The 27108-nt window shown below is 35.0% G+C and overlaps 1 protein-coding gene across 3 annotated transcripts in view; it reads right to left on the reverse strand.

Moving 5' to 3' along the window:
* wb (wing blister) overlaps positions 1–27108 on the reverse strand; it is a 173671-nt gene that overhangs the window by 34119 nt on the left and 112444 nt on the right. Inside the window, exon 1 of one of the 3 annotated variants that reach the window (XM_029311949.2) lies at positions 22615–24903. The exons of the other annotated variants lie outside the window; for them this stretch is intronic. Within the exon in view, the coding sequence (XP_029167782.2) occupies positions 22615–23836 (1222 nt within the window). The 5' untranslated portion in view covers positions 23837–24903. Of the gene's footprint in view, positions 1–22614; positions 24904–27108 lie in introns of those variants that run through there. 3 annotated transcript variants of the gene reach the window in all.

Genomic DNA, 27108 nt, shown 5'->3' on the forward strand with positions numbered 1-27108 from the left:
TATCATACCGGTATGCGAGATGCCGTTCGACCATGTCATGTACACGTCTCATCTCGGTATCATCGTTATCTAAATCACGCTGAATACGCGTTCCCGTGGATTATCGCGAATTCGTGACGTCCGAAAGAGGTCCGAAAGATATACAAGGTGTACCAGCATCCCAAGTTACCGAATCAAATCTTAGAAGTTAATCCTATAGAATAAGAAATATATCCTTCGCAAAGATGCTCCGACAATTCATCGACGATTAAAAACGTGAAAAACTCGCTCGAATTTTTTTCCAAGAGATAATAATAAATAAATAACTTCCGCCAAAGCGGAAAAAATTCTTTCTTTAACGAGACACCCCGTACATTCGCGAGCGGGGATGCGATCTGAAAATCTGCAATTTGCATTTCATATATGTATATGCGTCCGCTCGCGTCGGGAGTCACGTTTGTTTGAGAGAACTCCGTCTGTGGTTGGCGGTAAATTGACGCACGCGATTAATCACGGATCACCGGTGCCTCTCTCTCTCCTGCGAGCGTTGATCCCTCAACCTTAATGAGTCCGCGCGTGCAGCCGTTCTATGCACTCGCGGATATCTTCGCGGACTGATCTGTTTACTGCATCACGAACGCGAGCAAAGTATTTGCGTTTCTTTTTTTTTTGTCTCCGCACGCTTCTCTCTCGCTTATATCGCGGGTGTGCGATAACTGTACACGATGATCGTAAAGTGATAGTAATGCAGTTTTGTTATGAAATACTACGTCGGCAGATAAAACTGCAGGGAGCGCAGAGAATTTGTTTATCTTGCGACGAGGCACAAGCATTTCTGAACCCTGGAGTGGATGACATTAATCAACCACGTGCGTATATAAATGTGCAATTTTTTTATTTTTCTTATATGTGTCAATAATTTTTTTAAATTAATTTTTTAAGTTAATACATTTAAGTTTTAGTTAATGTGTATGTTTAAGTAAATAATACGTGCTCATAAACGTGCCTCTACATTATAATTCAGCTTTTAAAAATGACAGATATCATTCACTGTAGGATTAAGAAAATTGAGAAGAGAGTGCTTGTTGTAAATAAAATTATGCATGCATATACCAATTATAATCCTCAGCTATTAAAGTCTTTATAATAATGTTTTTAATTATGCTTACTTTCGAGTATATCAATTTAATTATTAATTATGAAATTAATGATAAAAATGTGACACATCAATAGTAATGAAAAGAGAATCTACATCAATCAATATATCACGCAATTAAATTCCAGCTGATAGATTTCTCTAACATGTACCTGCGAATCAAGTTTTTGCCTCGTCATTTGGACATATCAATTAAAACGGATATTAATATATCAGTTGGCAACTGGGATCTCTCTTCGTAAGTGTGTTTGTCTCGTTTTGCGGATTATTCAAGGGGATAACGATTTATCATGTAATAGTACGAGTGGTCTACACGCGATTCGTTCAAGTACAGATTATATATATTAAAATTCATTTTAATGATAAATTCCTCGATTTTTTCTTGCGAAAAAATGTTAAGCTACCAATTAAATATCAGTAGTATAATATAAATAAATGGCAAAACCATAGTTTTAATATTTAAAATTTTAATGATTTTCTTTATCGTGATTGTTTTGTGTTGGACATAAATTATCGAAATATTTTTATCAAAAAGTTAAGAAAAATACTAAAAATTAAAATTAAGAAATATCCATGTAAACAAAAATAACGTTTGATGAAATTTGTATTAATAAAAAATCGATTTTAAGAAAAGTTGTATTAATAGTTTTCATCTGTATTACAATATACTTTATATGTATATACATATTATAATGCACATACACTTACGCTGTGGTATCGCGACCTTTTTTCCCATCAATTCCCAAGTAACTTAACACCCGATGCGATTTCACCGGTGGATTGCATATCGCACTTTCAAACACGTTGGCTCGTATTTACGCCTCGTGCCATTAAATCCCGACCTTTTGTTTCAGACATTCACGGTTTATGTGTATTTTGGTTCGTTAACAATCAGGTCGAGGAACACAAGCAGTCGCCTTCAACTAAAAGCTGACGATTGAGAAAGGCGAATGATCAAATACTGTTGATTCTGTTCTTGATTGCTCGATAAATCGAGAAGGGTAACTTTCAGGGGATATTTCCGTGAGATATATATAAGAGTTGACTAAAATTAATGTAATTTTCTTTTATATAAAACAAATAATAATTTACAGAAATAATGATTAAAATTAATTTAATTTTTTATACCAAATAAATAATCAAAGTGAGAGTATGATATGTGATATATTAATCACCGCGATATATTTAATTGGCGCGCTCTCTACATTTCTTCCCTTTCGTCGCTTTTATGTATATACATTAGTCTTGAACTCTTAATATTTCCTGCCACATTTTTTATTCAAATATCACTGCAATATCTACAATTGCATTCCATTGATTGATATGAAATAAACGTGTTCCTAGCAAGATAGGATCGAGAAAGCATAATTTACCCTCGAAAACGAACGATCGTAAATCGTGTTATCACGATTGGATTTCGTTGATAGTAAAACACGTATGCATGTACATATATATTACTGCGATCATTAAATGCAGAGCTGATAATAATTATCACCCGATGGGTGGCCGCATTAATTTCCATTTTTAACGATCCAATGCAATTTCTTTTCCATTTAAAAAATAAATTAATTAAATAGTATATATCATCTATTTAAATAAATATTTTCTGTCTAAATAAAGTAAATATCGAATAATTAAAAGGTAAATGCAGATCGTTTAATAAAAAATAAACAAATGAAAAAGAAAAATTATTTTTCGCAGTCCTTCAATATGTTGGAGAAATTTTTTATGTCAATCGCACAAAATATATTTGTTACGACTTTTGTCATAAGAAATCTATTATATTGATTATTATACTCATAAATATACTAAATATAGAGTTTATTATAACGCGATGAATCATCTGACGCGAATTAAATTAAAAATTTTATAAAAAAATTGTCTTCTTTTATTTGATAATAAACAACGCTTTATATTATATTTTCATATTTTGTCCATGCATAAATATATAACGGGGAAAATATTTCCCATTATACGCATTTATTGCATTTACTTCCAACAATTTTCAATCAATAAAAATGAACTGTTTAACAATAATGATTTCGAGAAGGAAGAATTATGTCGGGCTAATAATTTCAAATGGTTATTGCGAGACAAATTTGCCAACATAAATTTCGACTAAACTTGAGAATCTTAGGAAGTTGCAGCGTTATCACAAAACCGTATAAGTGCAGAGGCGATTATCGATGCGATGTATCACTTCTAATCGGCCTTGTACGCGAGTCGACTATCCTACGCGCGGTTTAAAAGCGTCATTCGTCCGTCGTCGGCGCAATAATGGTGCATGCAAGAACGTTTTACAAGCTCGTAACGTGGAAAATGCCGTAAACAAGCACAGATCGTTCCCAACGAGCATATTATACCTATATACGACGAATGTTTACGAGTATAGTGCAATTTGCACATGCGCATGCGCGGTTGCGAGCCGCGTTCAATCCAGCATCTGACATTTCGCGAGTGCACTGAACCCTTTACCCGAGATCCCTGATAATTTGATACCTGGAAACGATATTCACCCCTCGTGTTACGCGATATCGACTACTTCCGTTCGTCAGCTGGTACAGGAATCAATTGTAAGTATCGTGTAGTTCTTAATAGAATTATAATCCGCAGCTGATTAAAAAATTACTACGTTTGCAAACATTCAATAATAAATAATTAATGAAATCATATTATTTAATTAATAATTAATAATTTAATTAAATCATATTATTTAATTAATAATTAATAATGTAATTATAAATAATATTATTTAATTGATAACTAATTATTGAATAATAAATAATTCACGCATCTTCCTGTGTCTCAATGATAATACAATTTATATTTTTGATATATTTGAATAAAAAAATGAGATTCGGTCTTAGAACAATTAGATGCATCGTTAAAAGAGATTGAAAGAGATTGAATAAGCAGGCAGAACCCTATAGAGTTGACATCCATGGAGTTCTAAGCTCTAGTTCGATAAGGCAGCTCGATAAATTGAAACGATCAACCGAGAGAACGATCGACTTAATCCACGTCATTGGTGCTCGTAAATGTCAGATCGACTTAGGTAAAATCTTCGAATCGATGACAATTATTCCCATCGACTGTCGTCAAAAGACGTGTGATTGGCCGCTATCGCTTCCGTCCGATCTTATATAATACATTCTCCGGCCCGAATCGAAGATTCGAGTATATATACTTCGAGATATGGGGGATTCTCGAACGTAACGTAATTTCGATGCAAGTATGTCGATGATATCCGGATGCAGATGGGATTCTCCGAGGAATAGGATTAAAGTGGAAAATGCAAATATATACGCGCAGAAAGCATAAATCGGAAGCAATCTCGGAATAAGAGGGACTGAAACAACGCTGATCTTTTCCATAATTTATTCAAATATATTTTTAAATATGTAAATAAATATTTTATACGCATCTCACTTTCTCTTTTCTCTTTCTCTCCCTTTTATAAAACACTCGAATGCCTCTTTCCTTAGTTTGCTTAGCGCCTCGTGTATTCAAGCTTTCGATTAATTTTAATCTTCTTTTTCTTATTCTTGATTCTTATCATATTTAGGATACTTCTTTATACTTTTATAAATATTTATTTTTTGTACTCCAAAAAGTTATACAAAGCTAAATAAATATTTATCTATTTTATCAATTATACTTGCTAAGAGTATATTTTTTTCTAATTATCAATCTAACATTTACTTAAATATTTTAAGCAATCAAATTATTCTCCTTCATCATACTTTTGCGGAAAGTTCCTTTTTTAAATTTCTATGAAAATTATTTGTTCGCTGCTTAATTAAGATATTTAATTAAACCTATCGAAGTCCATGAATCTAAAAAAATTGAGATTGAAAATAGAAGCGAAATTTCGAGTAATTCCAAAACGATGAACGTATGCAAACCAGAATATCTAAAATTCTCTAGATGTTCAGTAACCTTGAAGAAATAGTTTCATCATAGATGTTGCTTCGCGAACGCTGCTAAATATATAAGACATCTGAGCAAAAGCGCGCTCGATATGATTAAATTAATCATAAAATTAATTTGAATAAAACTTGTTGCGCCATATAATGTCGTGATACGTCATTTCTAATTGGCCAATTCCCGCGTATTTGTCCTGCGGGAATCCTATCCCTCGTATCGTTATATCATCTTACATCATACGATACACCTAAGATATATATATATATATATATATATATATATATATATTCATATATGTATATGGTTTCTGGTGCGCAATAGAAACTCGTGGCGAGTCGCGCGCGAGTCGCACTTTTATCCCTTCTCCTAATCTTAATTAATTTCAGCCGCTTATTAGCCGCAGGCCGCGACCTCGCTCTCCGGAGCGTCTTACGTCAGGATAATCTCCGAACGCCAAGGATGGCCGGCCGTGAATCAACCATTCAGCCGGAGTGCGATTAAAAAGAGATCGCGGCCGCTATTCTGTGTTCGCGTAGAAAGACGCTGCGCGGTTCTAATTAAAGCGCGCTTCAAACATCGCTGATTTCTTGAACGGTAAGCGTATCTTCAGTCGCACTTATGTGTCGCAAAAAATATAAAAAAGCATACAAAAGTAATATTTTATTATTAATATTTAATTAATATTTAATTATTATACATATATATAGTATATTAATATATTATAAATATACATATATACTATATATTAAATCTTATTATTAATATTTAATTAATACTATAATTATTGTAAAATAAATATATAAAATATTAAATATTAATAAAATATTGTAACAATAAAATAAATATTTTTTATACTTAATTAATTATACTTATATTCATTTAATATTTTTTATTTTTAATTTTTTTTCTTTCATCTATAGGTCTTTGGATTAATCGTGAGGTTTTTTACGGATTTTTGTTACGGTCCATCAATAAATTTAAAGAAAGCCTGATTCAATGACCCGACGATGTGAAGGATAGGATCCGCATAGTTTGAAAGAGACGATTAAGCAAGAAAGTTTTGAATACCGAGCGTCCCGATGGCGTAATCGTTACGTAGATTAGAATAACAGTAGTGGCAGACAAAGTTCACCGTAGTATTTGCCATTATCTTCTTCTTTACGAGCAAACACTTTTTGAGCTTGGAAGAACATCTCCTTCTTTTATAAATATCCATCTCGTGTTACACGTAAAAATAAAGTCGAATCTCACAATGATTTATTTCAGACATTGCGTACATCTCAGATGAAGATATTATCTGAGAATTCAGAATTTTATTAATTCTTTCGCCTCACGCTCTAATAAATTACTTGTCTCACTGCAGATGGAAACATTTGCGTAATGCAAAGCGTTTTAAAAAGACATAAAAACTCTGTAAAAATCCACGATTAATATATAGATATACATATAAAAAATGAAAAAAAAATAAAAGAAAATAAAATATTAATTGCATATTAATTAATTAGAATTAATCAAATAATGAAAATAAAAATTAATTATAATAACTAAGTCATTATTTTATTTCTATTATATTATAATCAATTATAATATTTAATTTTTATTTGGTTAATTTATTTACTATGTAATAATTATATCTAATTAAATATAACTAATTGTAAAATAAATATGATTTTTTGCCAGTCTCGCGATTTGCAACGATGTTTCATGGTAGTCAGCTGTCGGCGTCGATACTCGTTAGAAAACGCGGCTTCCGCGACTTATTACGACGCGTCATGAATAATTACATCTGAAATAGAGAGAAAGAGAAGAAGGGAGAGAATACATCTTTCACAGCTGACGTCGGCATGAGCGGCTGTCTTGATGCGCCGCTCTTTGTCACGCGTAATTTGCGTCTGGTGACCTAATTAGCGAAGAATCGGGTATCTCCTCGCGTTCGAACCCCACGTGACTCACGCGCGTGTGCGGGCGCGTGTCCGACCCTCTCGGTCATCGGCTCCGTTCCTTTACGGGAGCCGCGGGCTCCTGTGCGTGTCGTCTGCGTTTCGCGAAAAAGTCACGTATAACCAGCCGATAAGCCTCTCGCTGCTCAGCGTCAGTGTAAATTTTATACGCGCGCAAGAGGGAAGGAATGTCGCCGGACTCAGCTCTCTCGGAATTTGAATTAGCAGTTTACCTCTTCGTTTTATCTCCCTCCCTTATCGAGATATATATTCTCCCTACGTTGAGACAGTTTATCGAAATCACGCAACCGTTCTGTGTATACAGGGTGTTTCGTTTTAATTAATATAGTTGAATATTGCTAAAATGGCTTGTAAAATTAAAAGATTTCCGAGAGGAAAAATGTGTTAATAATCTCGAATTTTGAAGGTAAACCTAAGGTTTTTTAATTGAAATCATCCTAATATTTTTATATGCATAATCGATTTCCCCCCTTAATATTTAGTATAATAAGTTATAAGGATCACCAAAGAGTAAATAGTTTATAATAGATATTTTGTATTTTACTGTGATGTAATTTTACATAATATATTTCTAAAAATATTTATAATCTTATCTCAATACTTTTATGTACAAAATAATGAAACAAAATCAATTAGTGTAAAAAAAAAGAAACAGAAAAAATATGTAACGTGTGTTAGTTGTAAATTACATATTTTTTCTTAAAAACTTTCTTTACGTCAATTAATTCCTCTCATTATTTTGTGCATAAAAAATACCGAGATAAAATAATCAAAAAATGACTATTTTAGTTCACGTAAAATTGTGCCTGTATCAATTTCGGGATGTCAAAATTTCGAAAATTAATTATTTTACAACGAACTTATACGGACGGACAGAATTATCGACGAAATCTCGAGAACGCGAGAGCTATTTTCCCTTAATTTTCTCCGCATAATTCGTACATAATTTCGAAGCTCGCGCATTCCGGAAAGACGAGCGATGATTATTCTCGGTATGCGCAAAAATCCGTAAAAATCGAGGGAATCGCCCGTCCCGTGCAAACGGAAATACCCGAAATTCGCGCAACGAGAGAGCTTTAATAAGGGGTGTGTGCGCGATCAGCGAAGAAAGACGCCCCATTCTCTTTCTCTCTCTTCCGATGACTCTCGACCGGTCGGCCGCGATTATGCATGCGCATGCTGCATGTAGGTATTTTAGCCGCAACGAGGTTGCCTGTAATTTCGGATTACGGCAATCGATGTAAGGTGTATACAACCCGAAGATCGCGGATAAGCGAGTCTCGAAAAGGAAAAAAAAAAAAAAAGAAAAAAACAGACGGTACGTAAACGTTGCACACGCGTTACAAATATTCGTAATGTGCGAAAACGAGAGATAATCGCGTTGCTATAATATAACCCTCCCGTGTGTTAAGACATTCTCACGTATTATACTGCGTTCAGGTATTCACGAGAGATGATTTAACCCTTTTTCTCGCGCCTGTAGATCGTACGTGTAAAATAAATATCGGCAAATATGTGTTCGGGAGAGAAATAAAGTAAGAAAATTATTATGATTTATAAGGGAAAAATTGCAGGAGATCGCGAATCATCGGTTGCCGCAATGCAAGTGTAAAGAATTAAGAGCGTGTGAATAAGAATTCGCATAATCAAGCTGAATAATCGATAATGAATTCTCGCACATTCTCATGCATAATCAGAGAAAATTATGTCTGCTTATCGTGTTCATCGATGTATGTTTAAGAGGATCAGCACGCGGAAATATACTTTATACGACGCGTATACTCGTATAATTAAAGAGACTTTAATGCATGGATTTAATATTTCTTCGCAATAATAATAACGGAAATATTCCGTGCGATCTAATCGTTAAATGCAAAATCAATAGCATTACCTTTAAAAGCAATTTCAAATATTTTCGAATAAATCAATTAAAATCAAGTATTGAATTTAAATAATATTAATTATAATATAATATGTTTAGTTGTCCAGAATTCCACTAAAGGATTGTGAAGGTAATTTCATAGACACAATTACACCGCTCAAATTAAACACGAACTTAGTTAAGGGAAATCATTATGTCAATTATAGAGAATGTGCTTATTACAGTGTCACAGACAATTAGAGAGAAAGGTATCCGCGTGTTTATCGTGATATTATTTTCCCTAGAATAAATAATTACACGGTCAAGAGTGTATATTACATTCACGTATACAAGGTGTCTGACATAAAGTGTCACATCGAAAATATACAAGTAGATTTGGAGACGATTTTTCCTCAGCAAAAATGTCGAAGAAAGCCATCATTTTTCACATGTTCCCAATTTTTGCCATCATGTATTTTTATAATTAAATCTTGAATTAAAATTTTTAAGTAAACTACTTGAAAATTGGAGAATGTGGTCTTGTTAATATTTTATTTCCACAAGGTTTACAATTAGTTTGCGAAAAATCCTTTATTTTTAATCGTTTATAACTCGAAAATTATTGATGCCTCAATATTTTTGTTGCGGAAAAATCGCCTTATGTCAGACACCCTGTATATTACAACGTAATCTGGTAATCTCTCGTAATCCCATAAACGCCTCACCTGTCTCCGCGCATTATTATTATTATTATTATTATTACAGTCACCGTTTCGCATTATCTCTCTTATTTTCACGAGAGAGAAACCATCAACGCGCTGCCTAAATTACGATTTACCGGAAAACAACACGTCGCCTCTCGGTAGTCTAATGAACCTCGCTGGTTCCCATCACGAAGAGAAGCGCGTGGCCTTTTCTCTCTCCGGAGGCACTTTCCCTTCTCTCGACTCTCTGCATTGTGAAGGGTCAAGGTTCGTGAAATCGCACTCGGCCGATTAAATACCGCAAGGCAATCGCGATTCGTTTGTCCGCGCCGCGATCGCACGAACGAAGGTAGGTTCAGAGCGAGATCTCGAGTCTTCTGGGAGAGGAGGTTGAAATATACAGAAATTTTAATTCAAGATTTAATTATAAAAATACATGATGGCAAAAATTGGGAACATGCGAAAAATGATGGACACTTTCTTCGACATTTTTGCTGAGGAAAAATTGTCTCCAAATTTACTTGTATATTTTCGATGTGACACTTTATGTCAGACACCTTGTATACGTGGACGTAATATACAGAATATGCATATATGTAAAACGAGTGTGAAAAATAATAAGAGCACTCTGGAGTTAACGTTACAATTCCGTGAAAGACTAGATAATTAATTAGAGGGAAATTTCTCTCTAATTAATTTTCATTATCAGAATTTTATATAATTAATTTTTAGTATTTTGATCGTAATTGGATAAGATAATATCGTGATCCACTTTTCTGCATCAATAATAGAATAAAAAAAAAAAAAAAAAAAAAGAAAATAATCGTATCTCGTACTCTTTTATGTTAAATACGATTTTTAAATGACTTCATCATCGTGTGACAATTTTAAATTTGTGTTAAATGATAAAAAATGATTCCGCGATGAGGACTTAAAATTCTTAAGAAATAACAAACAATTACAATGTATTTGACAGATCTTTTTTACTTATTGTTAGATTATATTTAATCACAAATATCCTATTAATTATAATCAAGAATTTTCTTTTGATAACTTAAAACTGTCACATATATCTACACATAAAATATGATAAAATACATTAAAATAGATTTTTTGCAACATTAATCTCAAAATTGTAATGTGATGAAGCAATTTCTAAATCAGAATTGTAAAAAACGTATGAAAAATCGCTCCTTTTCATTATTTGAAAAAAAAGTTAATTGCTGAATCCTGTAATATATCAGATTTGCAATAGACTACATGGCAGGCGATATAAAAAAACTTGATGACAGGAGATATAAAAACTTGATGACAGACGATATAAAAGGAGTTTCCGTTACGATTGATCGTACTTGCGATTTAAGCGTGCTAACTTCGCTTCATTAAATATCACCGAAGTGTATCTCTCGCGATTGCGCCAAGAAGCAAAAAAAAAAAAAAGAATCAAACGGAGAAGTTGCGATTTTCTTATAATTTTTTTTTCTTATAAATGAGACACGCCGTTTGCGCAGCGACAGTTGTCGCGATCAGATATCGCGCGAGATATTGACTTGATTTTCCATCAATGCGCGAATCTACCCCGATAAGGTAATTAATTGGCGAGTGACGGTTCGCTGCCCATCCGCGTCAATTCGAAATTACATTAACGCGCTCGCGCTACGCAATGGTATATTTAATTGCCACGCTTAATTACGTCTACAAACGCCGCGGTTTGGTCGTCGCCGCGGTAGGAAACACGCGGTAGAAATTAACGATTCTACGTCTATAAGATAGATCCTCCTCAGGTATTATTAATGTGCGCGAAACGGCACTTTTTAAGTATATAATTAGCCCGTCCGCGACTTAACTGCAATTTATTCGAGGAAAATAAAGAAATTTCATTGTGAATGCGGAAATTCGTCAAAAAAATAAATATTTATTTATTTTTTAATTCTAAATAATTGTTTTAAATATTAATTATTTAAATTAAAAGTAATTATTTATTTCTTGACAAATAATTCAAGTAGCTAAAGAGATAAATAGTTCAGAAAATAACGCAAATTTGTCAAATAAATAATAAAAGACAAAATATAATTTATACGCGAATTAATTCATCTTACTAATTTTTATAAGCTACCGAAAACGAGTCGGAATTTTCAATTTCAATTTTTCATCTAACATCTATTTCGATAATACAATTTTTCTAAAACTTCTCAGTGAGAAATCTCTGTTTATTTATCCGAAGGAAAACATGCTGGAGACTCGCAATTCTTACATAAATTAGATTTATTAAAATCTGTAAAAATGCTCTCACAAACGTGAGAAGATTGAAGTTGAAAATAAGAGAACAATCGATCGAATTTATGAGCGCGATAATTATTTCCCGACGATATAGCATATTCTGAATTTCGCGTTATCGCGATCACGATGACGTAGGAAGAGTTCGCGCGCGCCTCGACCGCGCTTTTGCTATCACACCCTATACGATCGCGATCGTTCGCCCACGCTGTGTGCGCCTCTCCCAAGGAGCGAGTACCACTCGATACATAACGAGACGTAGTTATGTACTCACGTATGCCTCACCCGGTGTAATACCTAGGTCGCGGTATCCCGCTGGTGCATCTATCCGTTTTGTTTGCTTTCGCACGCAGAGACGGATTAGACGTCCCGTGATGCTGGGTTCTCGTATCCTCCTCTCCTTCAGTTTCTCTCTTCCTACACCTGTTATTGAATAATAAGCACCATATATGGCCGAGCCTCGATCGAACCTACCGATCGCTCGTTATGTCTACAATACATCATCGCAGAAAATCGCGGAGTTCGCGAAGCGAAAGAAGTTTCCCGCCAAGAACGGCGAGACAAAATTGCAGCGAGCGATTCGGTCTTCCCGACTTTGGTCTCGGAAATTGCGGAATGAAAATTGGAATAAAAATGAATGGGGAAAAAAATATGCAAAACTGCGATGAATTCCGGAAATATAGAATAAATCGAAAAGTATACAGTCTTTTAATTTGACGCGGACATGAAACGCCGCCGGGACACGCTACTGTCGGCAATTTTACACGCTCGACCCCACATTATATACAGCTGCATTCCGCGATGATCGAAAAGAAAGAAAAAAATGAAAAATAAAAACGCGTGACAGCATATTTATCAGTTCTTGCCTCATCAATTATTACAAGCACCAAGTTGAACCGAGTAATTTAGTTGTCAACTGCAGCATCACCGAGCATAATAAGATGTGACGAGAATAAATACCGTTACTGATATCCGCGAGAGACTCTCATCGCGGAATTTCAAGGAGAAGAGATGTAGATGGATTAGATATATAATTCACTGGATATAATGTTTTTTGTCATTACAGAAATAGATAAATTCCTATTTTGTCAGTGACTAACAAGGAAGATTAGCGAAAAAGACCACTTTAAACATTTGTGAAACTTGAACTGAACTTAGAGCTATCTAATCCTAATACAAAACTATTTTTGTTAGTGCTGAAAAGAGTTTTAAAAAAAAGAAATTAAAACTTCCTTGAAAAATTAAATTTTTTTTAAACAAAGTAGTTTAAGAATCCTAAGAAATATGGAAAAAATTTAAATCAACGTTCTTTCAAGTCTATATAAATTGCTATAAAAAAATAATTTCATCAATAAATTTCTTTTCGACATCATTTAGAATTCTTAAGCTAGTTTGTGAAAAAAAAGAAAAATCTTAATTTATAAGATGCTTTTCAGCACTAACAAAAAAATTTTTCGAATTTTCAAATTCGATAACTTTCCTTGTAAGAAAGAAGAATGTGCATCCACTTCAATTATAGAGAATCTTTAATATTCTGTATATTTCTGTAGTAATCAATACAAATGACCAAAAAAAAAAAAAAAAACACTCGGTCTAGATATGCAATTATCAATAATAGTTACTTCCGTTAATAATAGTTACGTCCGTTATATATTAAATTCTTAGTATAATTTCAGAAATTTTTCAGAAATATACGTAATTATAAAATATATGAATATTTAAAGTATCTAATTTATTGCATGCGAGAGATGTAATTTTCTACGCAGATTAGATTTATATGAAGATATAAATTCTGCTGCGCGAAATGAGAAACAGAGAGTATTATTCATATAATATACATACACCTATAAAATTGCAAACTATTTTCCTCTTCTATAGCGTATATCGCGTTCGACGTTAAAATTTGTTTAGCCATATAATGGCTTAAATTTTATCGCAACATCGTCGAAAAAATATCACTACGATATATCGATTAAAAATCGCTTCTTTATCTCTACATATACGGTACATTATAAAATCCGCCTATGCATGAGCGAGCGATAACTAACGCAAACCGTTATTTACGATTACGGTCGCGACGCCGCGATCTGATAAGGTTCGGAAGATACGATGCAAATTCCGCAGACCTACGACTCCCGTAAGCCGATCTACGAGATCGTTCGAAAAATCGCGCAGCGTAAACAGCCGCGAAACGAGCGCGATTGCAGAATTAAATGCGCCGGCAGGAAGGAAGTTCGCCTTCTCGGCCGGACACGACTGCCGGGGCGAGATATCGCGAGATATATGCCTACACGATCCTCTCTCCCCTCCCCACCCCCTACAGTGCAACGGGGTGCAGCTCAAAGCCGCCGCTCGCGCGCGAGCGGTGCATCCCCGCGGGCATGTTGCATCTCGCGATGCACCGTATCTCGTGCGCCGGCGAGGAAAGAGAAAGCGAGAGAGTGAGAGATGTTCAAGCTGCATCTCGTCTTTCCTTTTCCTTATCATGTATGCGATTTCGATTGTCCTTTGCCGCGCATTCAGAATCTATCCGCGAATATTGGTTAATTAATGTTATTAATTATATTCTAAGATCCTCCATTTTTTTTTAGATATTTTATATATATAAATAAAATAGAATGTTTACTCAAATATCTTGTAAAAAAGAAAAAAAAAATTTCCTGAGAGTTCCTTGATTTTCCAGGTATTTTCGTTTAAAATTCCAAGTGAAATAAAAAAATGCAGATTTTTAAAAGCTTTTTAAAATAAGTTTTTTTATTGTACGCGCTTTTTAATGGGTTCTATTCATAAATTGATTAATTAGAAAATTAATTTGGTCAAACGTAACACTATATACAAACGCTAAAAATATAATAAAAATAGAAAGAATTTATTATAAACGTCTTCAAGAATATTAATTTATTTAAATCAATTATTTATGTATTAAATAAAAGAGTACTATCTTTTATTTAAATATTACCTATTAAAAAACTGAACGTCAATAAAAAAAATCATAAAAGTTTAATAAAAACTTCAACATTGCAAAGATGTTAAACATTTTGAAGCACTAACAATAAGTATAAGAGTAAAATTATTATCAAATAATTTGTTTTAATTCCCTGCATCCTAATAAAATTCCACGAGAATTTCCTGATTCCAAGTATACCTGGTGTACTTGAAGCAGTTAATGTTAATTAAATTCGATCAAATATTATAATCGATATATCCTAATCGCGATTATCAACATCGCGCCTGTGCTCGACTTAAAGTAACTTAATGACGCTGATCTTAATTCATTCGATGCCTACCTCATGCTCGGCTCGCGAAGGGCCCAGAGGATGCTATAATGAGTTAGAAACGAATCGAGAATTTACGAGTAGCGATGGGCAGATCTTGATACGGTTAATAAACGATTAACCCGAGGAAGATGCGATTTATCACGCTACTACCGGAATACCCTGTTTAGAATTTCCAAATATAAATCACGCCACCTCTCTCTATCGAGTTTTTGCATCTCGTTCTTTAGAATTTTAATATACAGTTCATTCAGAGACTTTTCGCTCTTCTTCAAAGAGATCTATACAGTGTCTGACTCCTTTCAAGAATTTTTTTCAATTAATTCAGAATAATTAATTTTGCTAAATCAAATTTATATAAATTGACCGTCAAACGCATAATCGATTTTTTATGCAAGTCATACACACTGTAAAAAAATATGTAATATATTACACAAAAATATGTAAAATTACATAAATAATAAGTGTAAAATTACACGATAAATAATAGAAATGATTACCTTTTCATTATTTATCATGTAATTTTACATTTATTATTTATGTAATTTTACATATTTTTAATGTAATTTTACAAAATTTTTTTACAGTACAGATATTAGATGATTCGTGTAAATTTCTACTTGTCATGCGATTGCAATCGTGGTATTCATAAATGTTCTATTTTTATCGATTTATCAATTTGCTAACAATTATCTCGAATGTCTGATTTATAGACTTGGCTTTCGCAAATCTGTCGCTAGATCTCGATAGATCTTTAATTTTATCGACTCGCTGTGGATTTCAGATCGTAAATCTTCCCTTTTATCGGTTAATATATCTGACTATTCATGTAAGAGCATCTGACACTAATCGCAAACTCTTTTGTTAATCCTTCTCGCATGCGATTTTACAGGAATCGACAAGTAGTGACTAAAATTACCATCGATACAATGTAACAACGTGACGAAACAAGATTACCGCAACGATAAAAAGCATCGACTGCAGCACGAAGCGTGACGATGACATTTCGAATAAATGACATGCACAAGGATAAAAAACGAAAATGATTTACACCTTTTGGTAAAGAGTAAAAAACAAACTCTTTTTGTTAGAAACTTTAAAATATTTGTCAAGCAATAATTTAAATAAAAATTATAATAATCTGTGTTATAATTTTAAAACGTTATTTTTTTTCCTTCACTAAAATTTATTTCTATTTCCAATTTCAATTTTCTTACGTTTCTGAATTTCGGAAAATTTTAATAACTTCGTAGAAATTAAGAGTTCTTACTTTATACCTCAAATAAACAGGTTCTCATTTAAATATTGAAAAAAGCTGTCATCAAAACTATAATAAAGTATATATAACTAAATAATAAAAATATAAATTAAATTAAAAATTGAAATACAAACGAAAAATATTGAGTTAAATGAAAATTAAATTTGCGATTTGTGTGAAAGAAAAATCTTGACCCAGGTAAGTGAAAAGCTCTCACTCGTAAAGCTAACTCGACGATGCGAATACCTCCACGAACACAATGTTGCCATTGTTATACGCTTTTTTCTCCGGAGTTCCGCGTGTATATATAACCCGAGAAGAGCACACACTCCTCCATCGCGCGGTCGAAAAATGTTATCTTGACTCGGGAGAAGGAAGCCTGCTCCTCGGTGGTATATCGTGCGCGCGAGTCGTTTCGCTCAAAAGGGTACAAAGGCAATCTCGCTTAGGCGAAGCATCGCATCGCATCGCATCGCGAGGGATCATCGCGGGAATAAGATGCGTCTTTTCAGACCTTTGATCCGCGTGCGTGCTTGCCTGCGAGCTCGCGCGTGCGTTTAAGTAAACCCGAGGTGAGTTGCGGAACGAAAATAAGAGCAAATATAACGAAAGGGAGGACAAGCTTCTCCCGGCGAAAGGAGCCAAAGGGGGTTGCTGCGCGTTATATCCCCCGTTGTAAATTACTCTTATCGCGCGGTTGATGTCCTGACGGCCGGCCAACGAGACGAAAAGGAGAACCGGAGGTGGATTGAAACGTCTCTTGCGCTTTCTTTATCGCGTATGACTTTACGACGGCCTGAAATTGGAATTTCAGTCGATACGTCTGACGATATCTCGAGATAGAAAGAAAACGATGAGAGCGATTAGGGATGAATATACCATAAATCTGCGGATCTCTTTATTGTAATAAATTTCATGCATTTTTTCGAAATATATCATGCCGAGCAAAAATATTTTTATCATACACACACATTAATTATGTTAATTTAATATTATAATATATATATATATATATATATATATATATTAATATAAATAATATATCATGTCGAGCAAAAATATTTTAACATACATACATCAATTATATTTATTTAATATTATAATATATATTAATATAAAATATAAAAAAATAAATAAATATATATTTAGGTATATTTTTATATTTATTTATTGATTTATTTATTTGTATGTGTGTTAATATATTTTTCACGTTAAATTTTCATGTATAATAAGTGTCTAATTTTACATTCGGAAAAATGCAGTGTAACTACCGTTAATTAAATATAATCCCCGTGACGAAGGAGATTAGAACCGAGGGAACGCCTTCGCGATTGTCGTATTAGAACCGTCTTATTTTTGTTCGAAGGCAAACGAGAGTCGTTGGCACATTACGAGTGACAGTAATCTGAGCGAGACAGATATGTTACTACACAAAGTTTAATATCCCTACGATGTTACGCAATCATTCTTACGGGACTCTTGTATATAGTACGAGAAAAAGTTCTCTCTTTTCTATCAAAAGGATTAAAGGACATGTTACGAAATATTTTCGAGTATTATTAATATTTAATATTTAAGATGCAAATCTGCATCTCGTTGATCGAAAATATATGTGCATAATATTATTTTAATAGACAAGTGCTCGAGATATGCATACATATACAAAAAATACAATTAAGTTCTTTTATTTATCTTAGAAAAAGAAGTTTCGGAATGTGTCAATAAAATGCACATAAAAATATAGAAGTGTGCATTTATGACGCCTCTCGATGGCCGATTGCGCTTTTGCGCCCACCCCGATGCACTTTTCCACGCACGATTACCGATCTTCACGCATACACACCCCATATTCGCGCAGACGGACTGCGAGCAAAATCGCTAATCTAAGGTGAACGACAGAACAAAATTGAAATTTCATGCCGCGATGAAAATTTCGCAATTATCTTTGAATGCATAACAAAGTACGATAAAGACTTCCTTTATCTCAGAGTTGGCTTACGATTTATAATTCGAAAAAAAAAACAGTATTAATAAGCAGTAATTTTTAATAAGCACAATTTCGGCATCATTGTTTACTAAGCACAATTTAAACATTAATTTTTAAATAAGCATAAAATGTCTCACCCTCCCATTTTTCTATCCATCATCGTATTATTATATTTTAAAATTTGAATCTTTAAAGTCAGAGAAAAAAGTCATGTCATTAAAAGTATTTAATAGTTAGAGAAAATTCTAATTTTATCACAAGATGAAATGCTATTTTTTCAACGCCTCGGGAGTTCATTGAAAAAAAAAACGAAGTTATATCATTTCATTAAAATTACATAGAAAATGTATGAACACGTATATTTAATGACTGAGATCGCGAGAAAAAGATGAGCGCGCGCGGTGAATTATTCGCGCGAGCGATCGTCCGCGAAATCCGAGCCGGGAAATTTAATGGATATTGAAACGACGCGACGTCGGGAGGATGACGGTGATTAAAACTCGCGCGATCCGGCGCGCGCGTCAACGCGGAGATCTACGCCCAGGCCACCCTGCGAGCGAGCGTGCACTTCCACGGGCGATTACAGGATCTCGCGATGCGCGAGAGCGAACCGGGGCCGGTTTAAGCACCGTCGTTTTTGCGGGCGTCGCTCGTCGTCGGGGTCGGGACTGACGACTTCCAACTCTCCGAGTAGCTCGTAACTTTGTAAACGATGGATGTGCCGGTGTCGGATGCGAAACGCTCGATTTTCGTGCCCCCATCTCCGTATTAAAATTGATTAAACTCGGTCGCGATCGTATAATATAATCGTGCTGAATTATTGATCCGCACGCGGAGATGTTTATTCATGTGTGATTACTTCGTACAAAGTGATTTATCGTGTCAATTTGACAATCAACTATCCAAGTACAATTCTGAAGAAAAAAACGCGTTTTGCATTTCATCATTTTTCTCAATAATTTTTTTAAGATTGATCACAATTAAAAGTTGCGATCGAGAAAAGAGAATATTAGTGATTAATTTGATGAGGAATATTTTTTTACACATAGGTATATTTAATATATAATTTGTATAATAATTATGCTGAATTATTGAATCGCACGCGGATGTTCATTCATGTATGATTGCTTCGTACGAAGTAATTTATCGTGTCAATTTGACAATCATCTACCCAAGTATATTTCAAAGGAAAAAAGTGCGTTTTGCATTAATCATTTTTCTGAATAATTTTTTTTAAGATTGATCGCAATTAAAAGTTGCGATCGAGAAAAAAAAATATTAGTAATTAATTTGATGAGAAATATTTTTTTACACATAAGTATATTTAATATATGTATAATTTATAGAAATATTCAATTTAATAAAATTAATACTTAAAATCTTGTTATTAGATAAACGTAATAATAATTTAATCAAGGGAAATAAATATAAATTGATTTAGGGAGAATCATTATAAAAGATAGTTCTTTTAAATATATTTTTAATTTAAAGTATACTTGCAATTTTGAATTTCTGGTAAGAATTAGTAAGATTAAAACGTGAAACGTACAGGAATGTGCATATATGTAAGACGCACGAGACGTCAGTAGGTATATTCCAACAACAGTATAGAAATATAGAAGTGTCTGCCTACGTGATTAAATATTTGCAGTATTTATCAGCGTAAATATTAACCCGAAACGTTAGTGTAGTCTCTAAAATGCCTTTCTTATGAGATACCATCTCGATTAGGCAAGTCCCTAAATATATAAGATCGTCTCTCGCTCTCGAGAAACCTTCATATCTTCGTCGCATATTTTTCTACGTCCAAAGGAATCGTCTTATTGCCCTCGAAATGCATAATGAGAGCAGTAGACTTCAGGATTCCGAGGATAATTCGATTGCAAATTTCGTATTCATCCAAGTATATCATCCTATATTTCTCATCGGAGGATCCCATTCTTCTTCTAATACATTGATTACGATTTATCGCGTCGCTGTTTATATCGCGCGAAACACGAAGCGATGCACCGTTAATGAGTTCACATCCGTGTGCTCTTCGAGTTCCTTCCTCCTCGTCGAAGGTCGAAGGTCGAACGTCTGATCGACGCGAGATGGTAACAGCTATAAGGAGGAAACCGCGTACCGGCGACGGAAGTTGTAACCGCTAACTAATGTGGCTGCCAACAGGCCACTCGCACTGTAAATCATACCGCTGAATAATTCAGGAGAATTGTAATGTTGTAAAGAGAATTGTGTAATGTCTTCTTTTATGTACCCTCTTCTTGCGTTTCGCGTCTCATCTCGTTTCTCTCCGATCGATCCGATCGATCTCGAGCCCGATCCTGTTAACTTCAACGATCCCGACGGCAAGATAGTATACTAGTATGCTGGATGACGAATCAGGGGCGTGGAAACGCTTAACGATATTGCATTACGACGATGTAAATGATTAATGCATTCTATACCGGGAAATTAGTCGGTGAATCTCTATATGCGCCGCGTTCTCGCGTTATTTACGGTCAACTATTACGAAAACGATTCTTCTTTCAAACGTCTTCGAAAAAAGCCAGCTGATTCATTTCCTTTCAAATATCGATTAAATCGCGCAACAGAAAAATCGATCATTTTTTCATGACAATTAATATGCAATTTAAGACATGTTGCATTTTACTCGATTCGATTATTTATGGTCAACTATTACGAAACTGATTTTCTTTCCAAATGTCAAAAAAGTCAGCTGATTCATTTCTTTTAAATATCCTTTAAATCACGCAACAGAAGAATAGATCAATTTTTTTATGACAATTAATACACAATTAAGACATGTTGCATTTTACTCGATTATTTATGATCAATTATAACAAAACCGATTTTCTTTCCAAATGTCAAAAAAGTCAGCTGATTCATTTCCTTTCAAATATTCTTTAAATCGCGCAACAGAAGAATAGATCAATTTTTTTATGACAATTAATACACAATTAAGACATGTTGCATTTTACTCGATTATTTATGATCAATTATAACGAAACCGATTTTCTTTCCAAATGTCAAAAAAGTCAGCTGATTCATTTCTTTTTAAATATCCTTTAAATCACGCAACAGAAGAATAGATCAATTTTTTTATGACAATTAATACACAATTAAGACATGTTGCATTTTACTCGATTATTTATGATCAATTATAACAAAACCGATTTTCTTTCCAAATGTCAAAAAAGTCAGCTGATTCATTTCTTTTTAAATATCCTTTAAATCACGCAACAGAAGAATAGATCAATTTTTTTATGACAATTAATACACAATTAAGACATGTTGCATTTTACTTGATTATTTATGATCAATTATAACGAAACCGATTTTCTTTCCAAATGTCAAAAAAGTCAGCTGATTCATTTCCTTTCAAATATTCTTTAAATCGCGCAACAGAAGAATAGATCAATTTTTTTTATGACAATTAATACACAATTAAGACATGTTGCATTTTACTCGATTATTTATGATCAATTATAACGAAACCGATTTTCTTTCCAAATGTCAAAAAAGTCAGCTGATTCATTTCCTTTCAAATATCCTTTAAATCACGCAACAGAAGAATAGATCAATTTTTTTATGACAATTAATACACAATTAAGACATGTTGCATTTTACTTGATTATTTATGATCAATTATAACGAAACCGATTTTCTTTCCAAATGTCAAAAAAGTCAGCTGATTCATTTCCTTTCAAATATTCTTTAAATCGCGCAACAGAAGAATAGATCAATTTTTTTTATGACAATTAATACACAATTAAGACATGTTGCATTTTACTCGATTATATATGATCAATTATAACGAAACCGATTTTCTTTCCAAATGTCAAAAAAGTCAGCTGATTCATTTCCTTTCAAATATTCTTTAAATCGCGCAACAGAAGAATAGATCAATTTTTTATGACAATTAATACGCAATTAAGACGCGCTGCATTTTACGATTCGTGAATGAGAGTCAAGATTCTGCAGAAACATTGATTAATTTAGAAACATTCAAGCATTAGGTAATTAATTTATTTATAAATGCGGAAAAGGAGGTCCCTTTAGTACAAACACCTATGAATACAATTACTAACGTCAGCGAAAGACACAGACGAGGGAATAACAACCTGACAAATAAATATACAATGAAGAAAAATAATGAATTATAATGAATGAACGAAGCAAACGCGACGATCGTTGAAAGTCGACTCCTTAGCGAGGTATCTACTCACCGTACTTGAGTCCTCGCCAATTGCTGGCCGGCTTGTGATACTTGTAACTAGGAAGCACGATCCTGGGCGGTGATCGCGGTTTCGAAGGACACGGCTTGTAAACAACCATGCACCGTACGCACTTCCGGCTCGTGGGTGGCGGCGCCGGAAACGCCGGTTGAATGTGCACGTAAGCCATCGGAGTGGCCGATTGAGCGGAATAATAATTCGCGTGTCGCTTTCGTCGATTTTCCGTCTTCCGAATCGCGTCGTCGCGCTTTTCTTTGTATACCGGAGCGACGTCCTTCCGAAGGACGATCATCGACCGTATTGTTTTCCTCGTTTTGCGTTTTCTTCGTGATGTAAAAATCGGCCGAAATTTCGAAACGAGCGCTCCAGGATCGATTCTTTCATCTTGACTCGTCAACGCGAAATTATTCGCGACCATCAGGTCCTTCGAGTCCTCGCCGCGTGTCACTTTGCCTCTTTTATTATCCGAGGGAATAACGGAATCCAGAATTTGAAAGGCACTCGTAGATTCCTCCTCGTCATCGTCACTTTTATCACGAAATTCACTATCGATGTTGTTATTTAAATCCTCGGAGAGAGCATCTTGCGAGGTGTCTTCTTCATTAATCGAAGGATCAGTTTCGTCTTTCTCATCGTTATTTTCGACCTCGGACCCTCTGAGATTCTCCTCGCGAAAATCGTGCCCTCTTTTCGCGGGATCCCGTTCTCCCGTCAGATCTTTACGACCCTGAATCGCCTCCGCGGAAGCGGATTCAGCTCGTTCCAGGCGATTCTCGCGAAAAAAAAGCAGCTGGTCCTCCAGCATTCCTGCGGCAAATCGCCGTTTATCTCCTTCCGAAGATCCTAAGATTGACACTGGTCCTTCGGGCGAGAAACGCGAATCTTCCTCGAGCTTATCGCGCCGCAACCTCTTAACGATCGAAGCATCAGCTCCGATAATCGGCCGGGAAAACGCGATGAAAATTTTCTCCTCCGCGTTTTCCACGTTTCGCGGAACATCTCGATCGCTCCGCTTTGGTCGCCTGTTATCTTCGAGCTGCCGTGACCCTCGAAGAAAGATGTCGACATCCTCCGAAATTTTTCTCGGGGATCGCTCGAAGATCGACGGATCGTCGTCGATTCGAACCGATTCGCTCCACCATTGCAGACCCGACAGCAAAAGGATCCCTGCTCCGAGGGCCAACACGGCCCAGATTGATCTTCCGGGGTACATTTCTCTACCCCATAGTCAGAAAGAAGATCGTCTCGTCCTCTACAGGACACCTGTCATGTCGATCGCATATCTTTTTGAGCGATCCCTTGAGAAAATGTGCTTCGCTCCTCGATCGATTTCCTCTTGTAAGATTGATCACTGACTCTCTTGAAATACTTGTAATTTGAACAGGTGATTTGATCAAAGACTGGTAATTTCGGACATTGCTGATAGCGCTTAGATAGATTTGACGATGTACTCTTGATGACGTTTTCAAAGTTGATTGTTATGTAACTTTAATTTTGAGAGCTAAAATGTAGGAAGGAACCGCCCAGGATGATTCTTAAATATCTAACGTGATGACTCATGATGAGATTCTTGACTTTCTTCTTAAAAAATGTATTAAATTTTGAATTGTGTAATATATTAAAATTTTCAAAGTTTTCGCTGTTTTAGGCGTATCATTATCATGTCTCGGACGGCGAATAAATTTACGATAAGAATTCTATTTACAATTTCAACTTAGGTTTTGCGATTGGAACGATAGTAAATGATTTTCACATTGCAACAATCACACTTCAGCAAACTGTCCGAGTTTACTGTTCGACTTTAGAGAAAGTCTGCGACAACCTCGCCAAACATTCGATGAATCACTCACACTATCGACAGGCACTTAGGTTTCTTGCCGACATAATTCTTCCGCATTGGTGTCCCCGCAAAAAAAAAAATCTCTCAGATTCCTCCCTTCAACACATCACCTTCCTCTTTGAACTCGCGGAGCAAACGTTTCATTCAATCAAAAACTTCATCTAAAATTTGTAAATATTTTTTCGAATCTAAAGAAAAAACTATACACTATACAATCTACTAAAAAATTTGCCCAACAATATACATATAACAACCAGAGAGAAAGAACGACAAAATTTCGGAGCACGAAGAAACCATTTACGAAATTTTTCGGGAGATTTTCTGGTGAAAGATCCGAAGCTGCTCCGTACTTTTCGATTTTTTTTCTCGAAAATGAGGAGCACGTGGACCCCGACGAGATGACGTGTACCGGCCTCGAGCGCGGCTCGCGAGACACTGACTTGATACCATTGCCATTAGCTGGCTGTGGTTCTCTCTCTCTCTCTCTCTCTCTCTCTCTCTCTCTCTCTCTCTTTCTCTCTCTCCACACTGCTCTCCGCTTTACCTCTTCTTCTTCTTCTTCTTCCATGCCGGCATTCATGTCCACCTCCTCCTCTTCGGAAGGAAGCAGCCGAATCTCTCTCTGTTTACTATGCCGCGCACGTGGGTGTGCGGACATTCGGTTCGGAGCATCGATACACCGGGACGAGCAATTCTCATCGCATTCCCGACTCTTTAGATACGGACGAGTCGAAAGATATCGGTGACGTCGCTCGCGATCTCGCTCGACGCCTCTTTGATGACGTAAAAGTTTCACGAACGCGTATATAAGGGGAATCGCGGCCTCCTCCATCTTTTTTTTTAGTAAGTGGAATTTTATGTCTCTATACTGTAAATTATTGTTCGACACTGATATAATTTTGCAACAAAACACGAGACTAGCGATAACGATTTTTCTTTTGTAATGCACATTTTGTTTGCAATGTCAGTCGTCATACCTTATCTAGACCTACATCGATAAGAGTATCTCGCTGTTATAGTTATCTTTCGCTTTCTTTGCCGCTCAATTATTATTCGCATAATTCTGCGACGATGACAGAAAACGCGTCGATTAATTTTACGAAAAAAATTGAATACAATCGTAAGTCGGCGATTTTTTTTAAATGTTCATCTGCATATCGCGCTGAATGATTTAAATGACGGAAGTCGTAGCTCGTTCATTGTTACGAGAGAGACGACAATGTACGCATTGTCACCTGACGTGACAATACACGATTTTGAGGACAGCTGTGATTTACGACTCCTAGAGAGGAGAGAAAAAAATAAAATGTCAAATTCTCAACATTGTCGCCGGATGATGTAAATGCCGGATATTTACGACCCATTTGACACGTATTTGACTCTCTCGCGGGATTTAGAAAAGAGATACTCTAAAGATCAAAAAGCGCTCTCTTCGTTACGCTAATAAGGAAAAAAGTCGTAAACACAAGTGTCGGACAGAATTAAAAATTCTCGCGCTCGATGATCCATAAAGATCGCGGTATGTTTCAATCGCACGTCATTTTCCGCATTATGCAATTTCACGCTCGTAGTAGGCTTGAGAAACGTGACATCTATTATATAGTGTTACCCTTTTAGCAACAGTATAAAACAAACAGTCGTAGTCGAAGACACTATCTTAAAAGGAGTGTTAGTCCTCTGAATTCTCTACTTCTACGAAAAATCAAGCAAATTTTAAGAATAACTCGCACTTATTTTTTTATGCGCAGAACAAAAAAATTAATTTAAATGATTGAAAAAATAAAATAATTAAAATTAAAATTAAAATTAAAATAAATTAAAATTGTGAAAAAATTAATTAAAAGTAAATTAATTTGATACAAACTAGAGAGATTTAAGTCAATCATTTTGTATAAAATTTCATCTGTGCAAATTTTCAAGCATGCGTCTGCGTTGGCTGCGGTTAACTCTAGCGAAGATATAATATTTAACTTGATTACAACGTAGAAGAACAGTTTATACAGAGACCACCCTGTACGCGACATATATGGCCTTTCCGGGGTTTGCACGTGTCAGACACCTGTCATTTCCCTGCACACCGTGGGTGATACAAAGCGACCGCTCTTCTCGTTAATTGAATACGGAAAGCCACGTGTGTCGCATACAACAAATCCCCGGTGGGTGTTTAATTGCAGACTTTATAAACATATCACACACGTGATCCCTTCAGCCACGCATGTCCGCCGTGAGTGCATTTACCAAAGTATACTCTTATCAATAGCCATACGAGCTGAGCATGTGTCTTGAAGAACAAGCTTGCCAAGATTGATTAAAATCACATTAAATAAGCAGATTAAATAAATCTAGAAATTGAACGACCCAAATACATTATAGATTTAAAAATTCCTGAATTTATAATATATAATTACGTGCTAGATAATTTGAAAGATTGGATAATCAAGAAAATGTGTATATAATTTCAATCGGAATGGTGTGAAAATAATTGGTACATTCCTACGTGTGGAATGTTGCTCCCATAAGTAAATGGAAGTTATACGTTCATATCTTAAAGTCTACATTTAATTAAGATTAAGAAAAAGTTAATAATTCCTGGTTCGATGTCTTTCCCATCAATAACGTATCTAACGTTTCTCTCTCTCTCTCTC

The sequence above is a fragment of the Nylanderia fulva genome, unplaced genomic scaffold, assembly GCF_048542155.1.
Source record: "Nylanderia fulva isolate GAGA-0341 unplaced genomic scaffold, ASM4854215v1 Scaffold17, whole genome shotgun sequence".
Taxonomy (NCBI): Eukaryota; Metazoa; Arthropoda; class Insecta; order Hymenoptera; family Formicidae; genus Nylanderia; species Nylanderia fulva.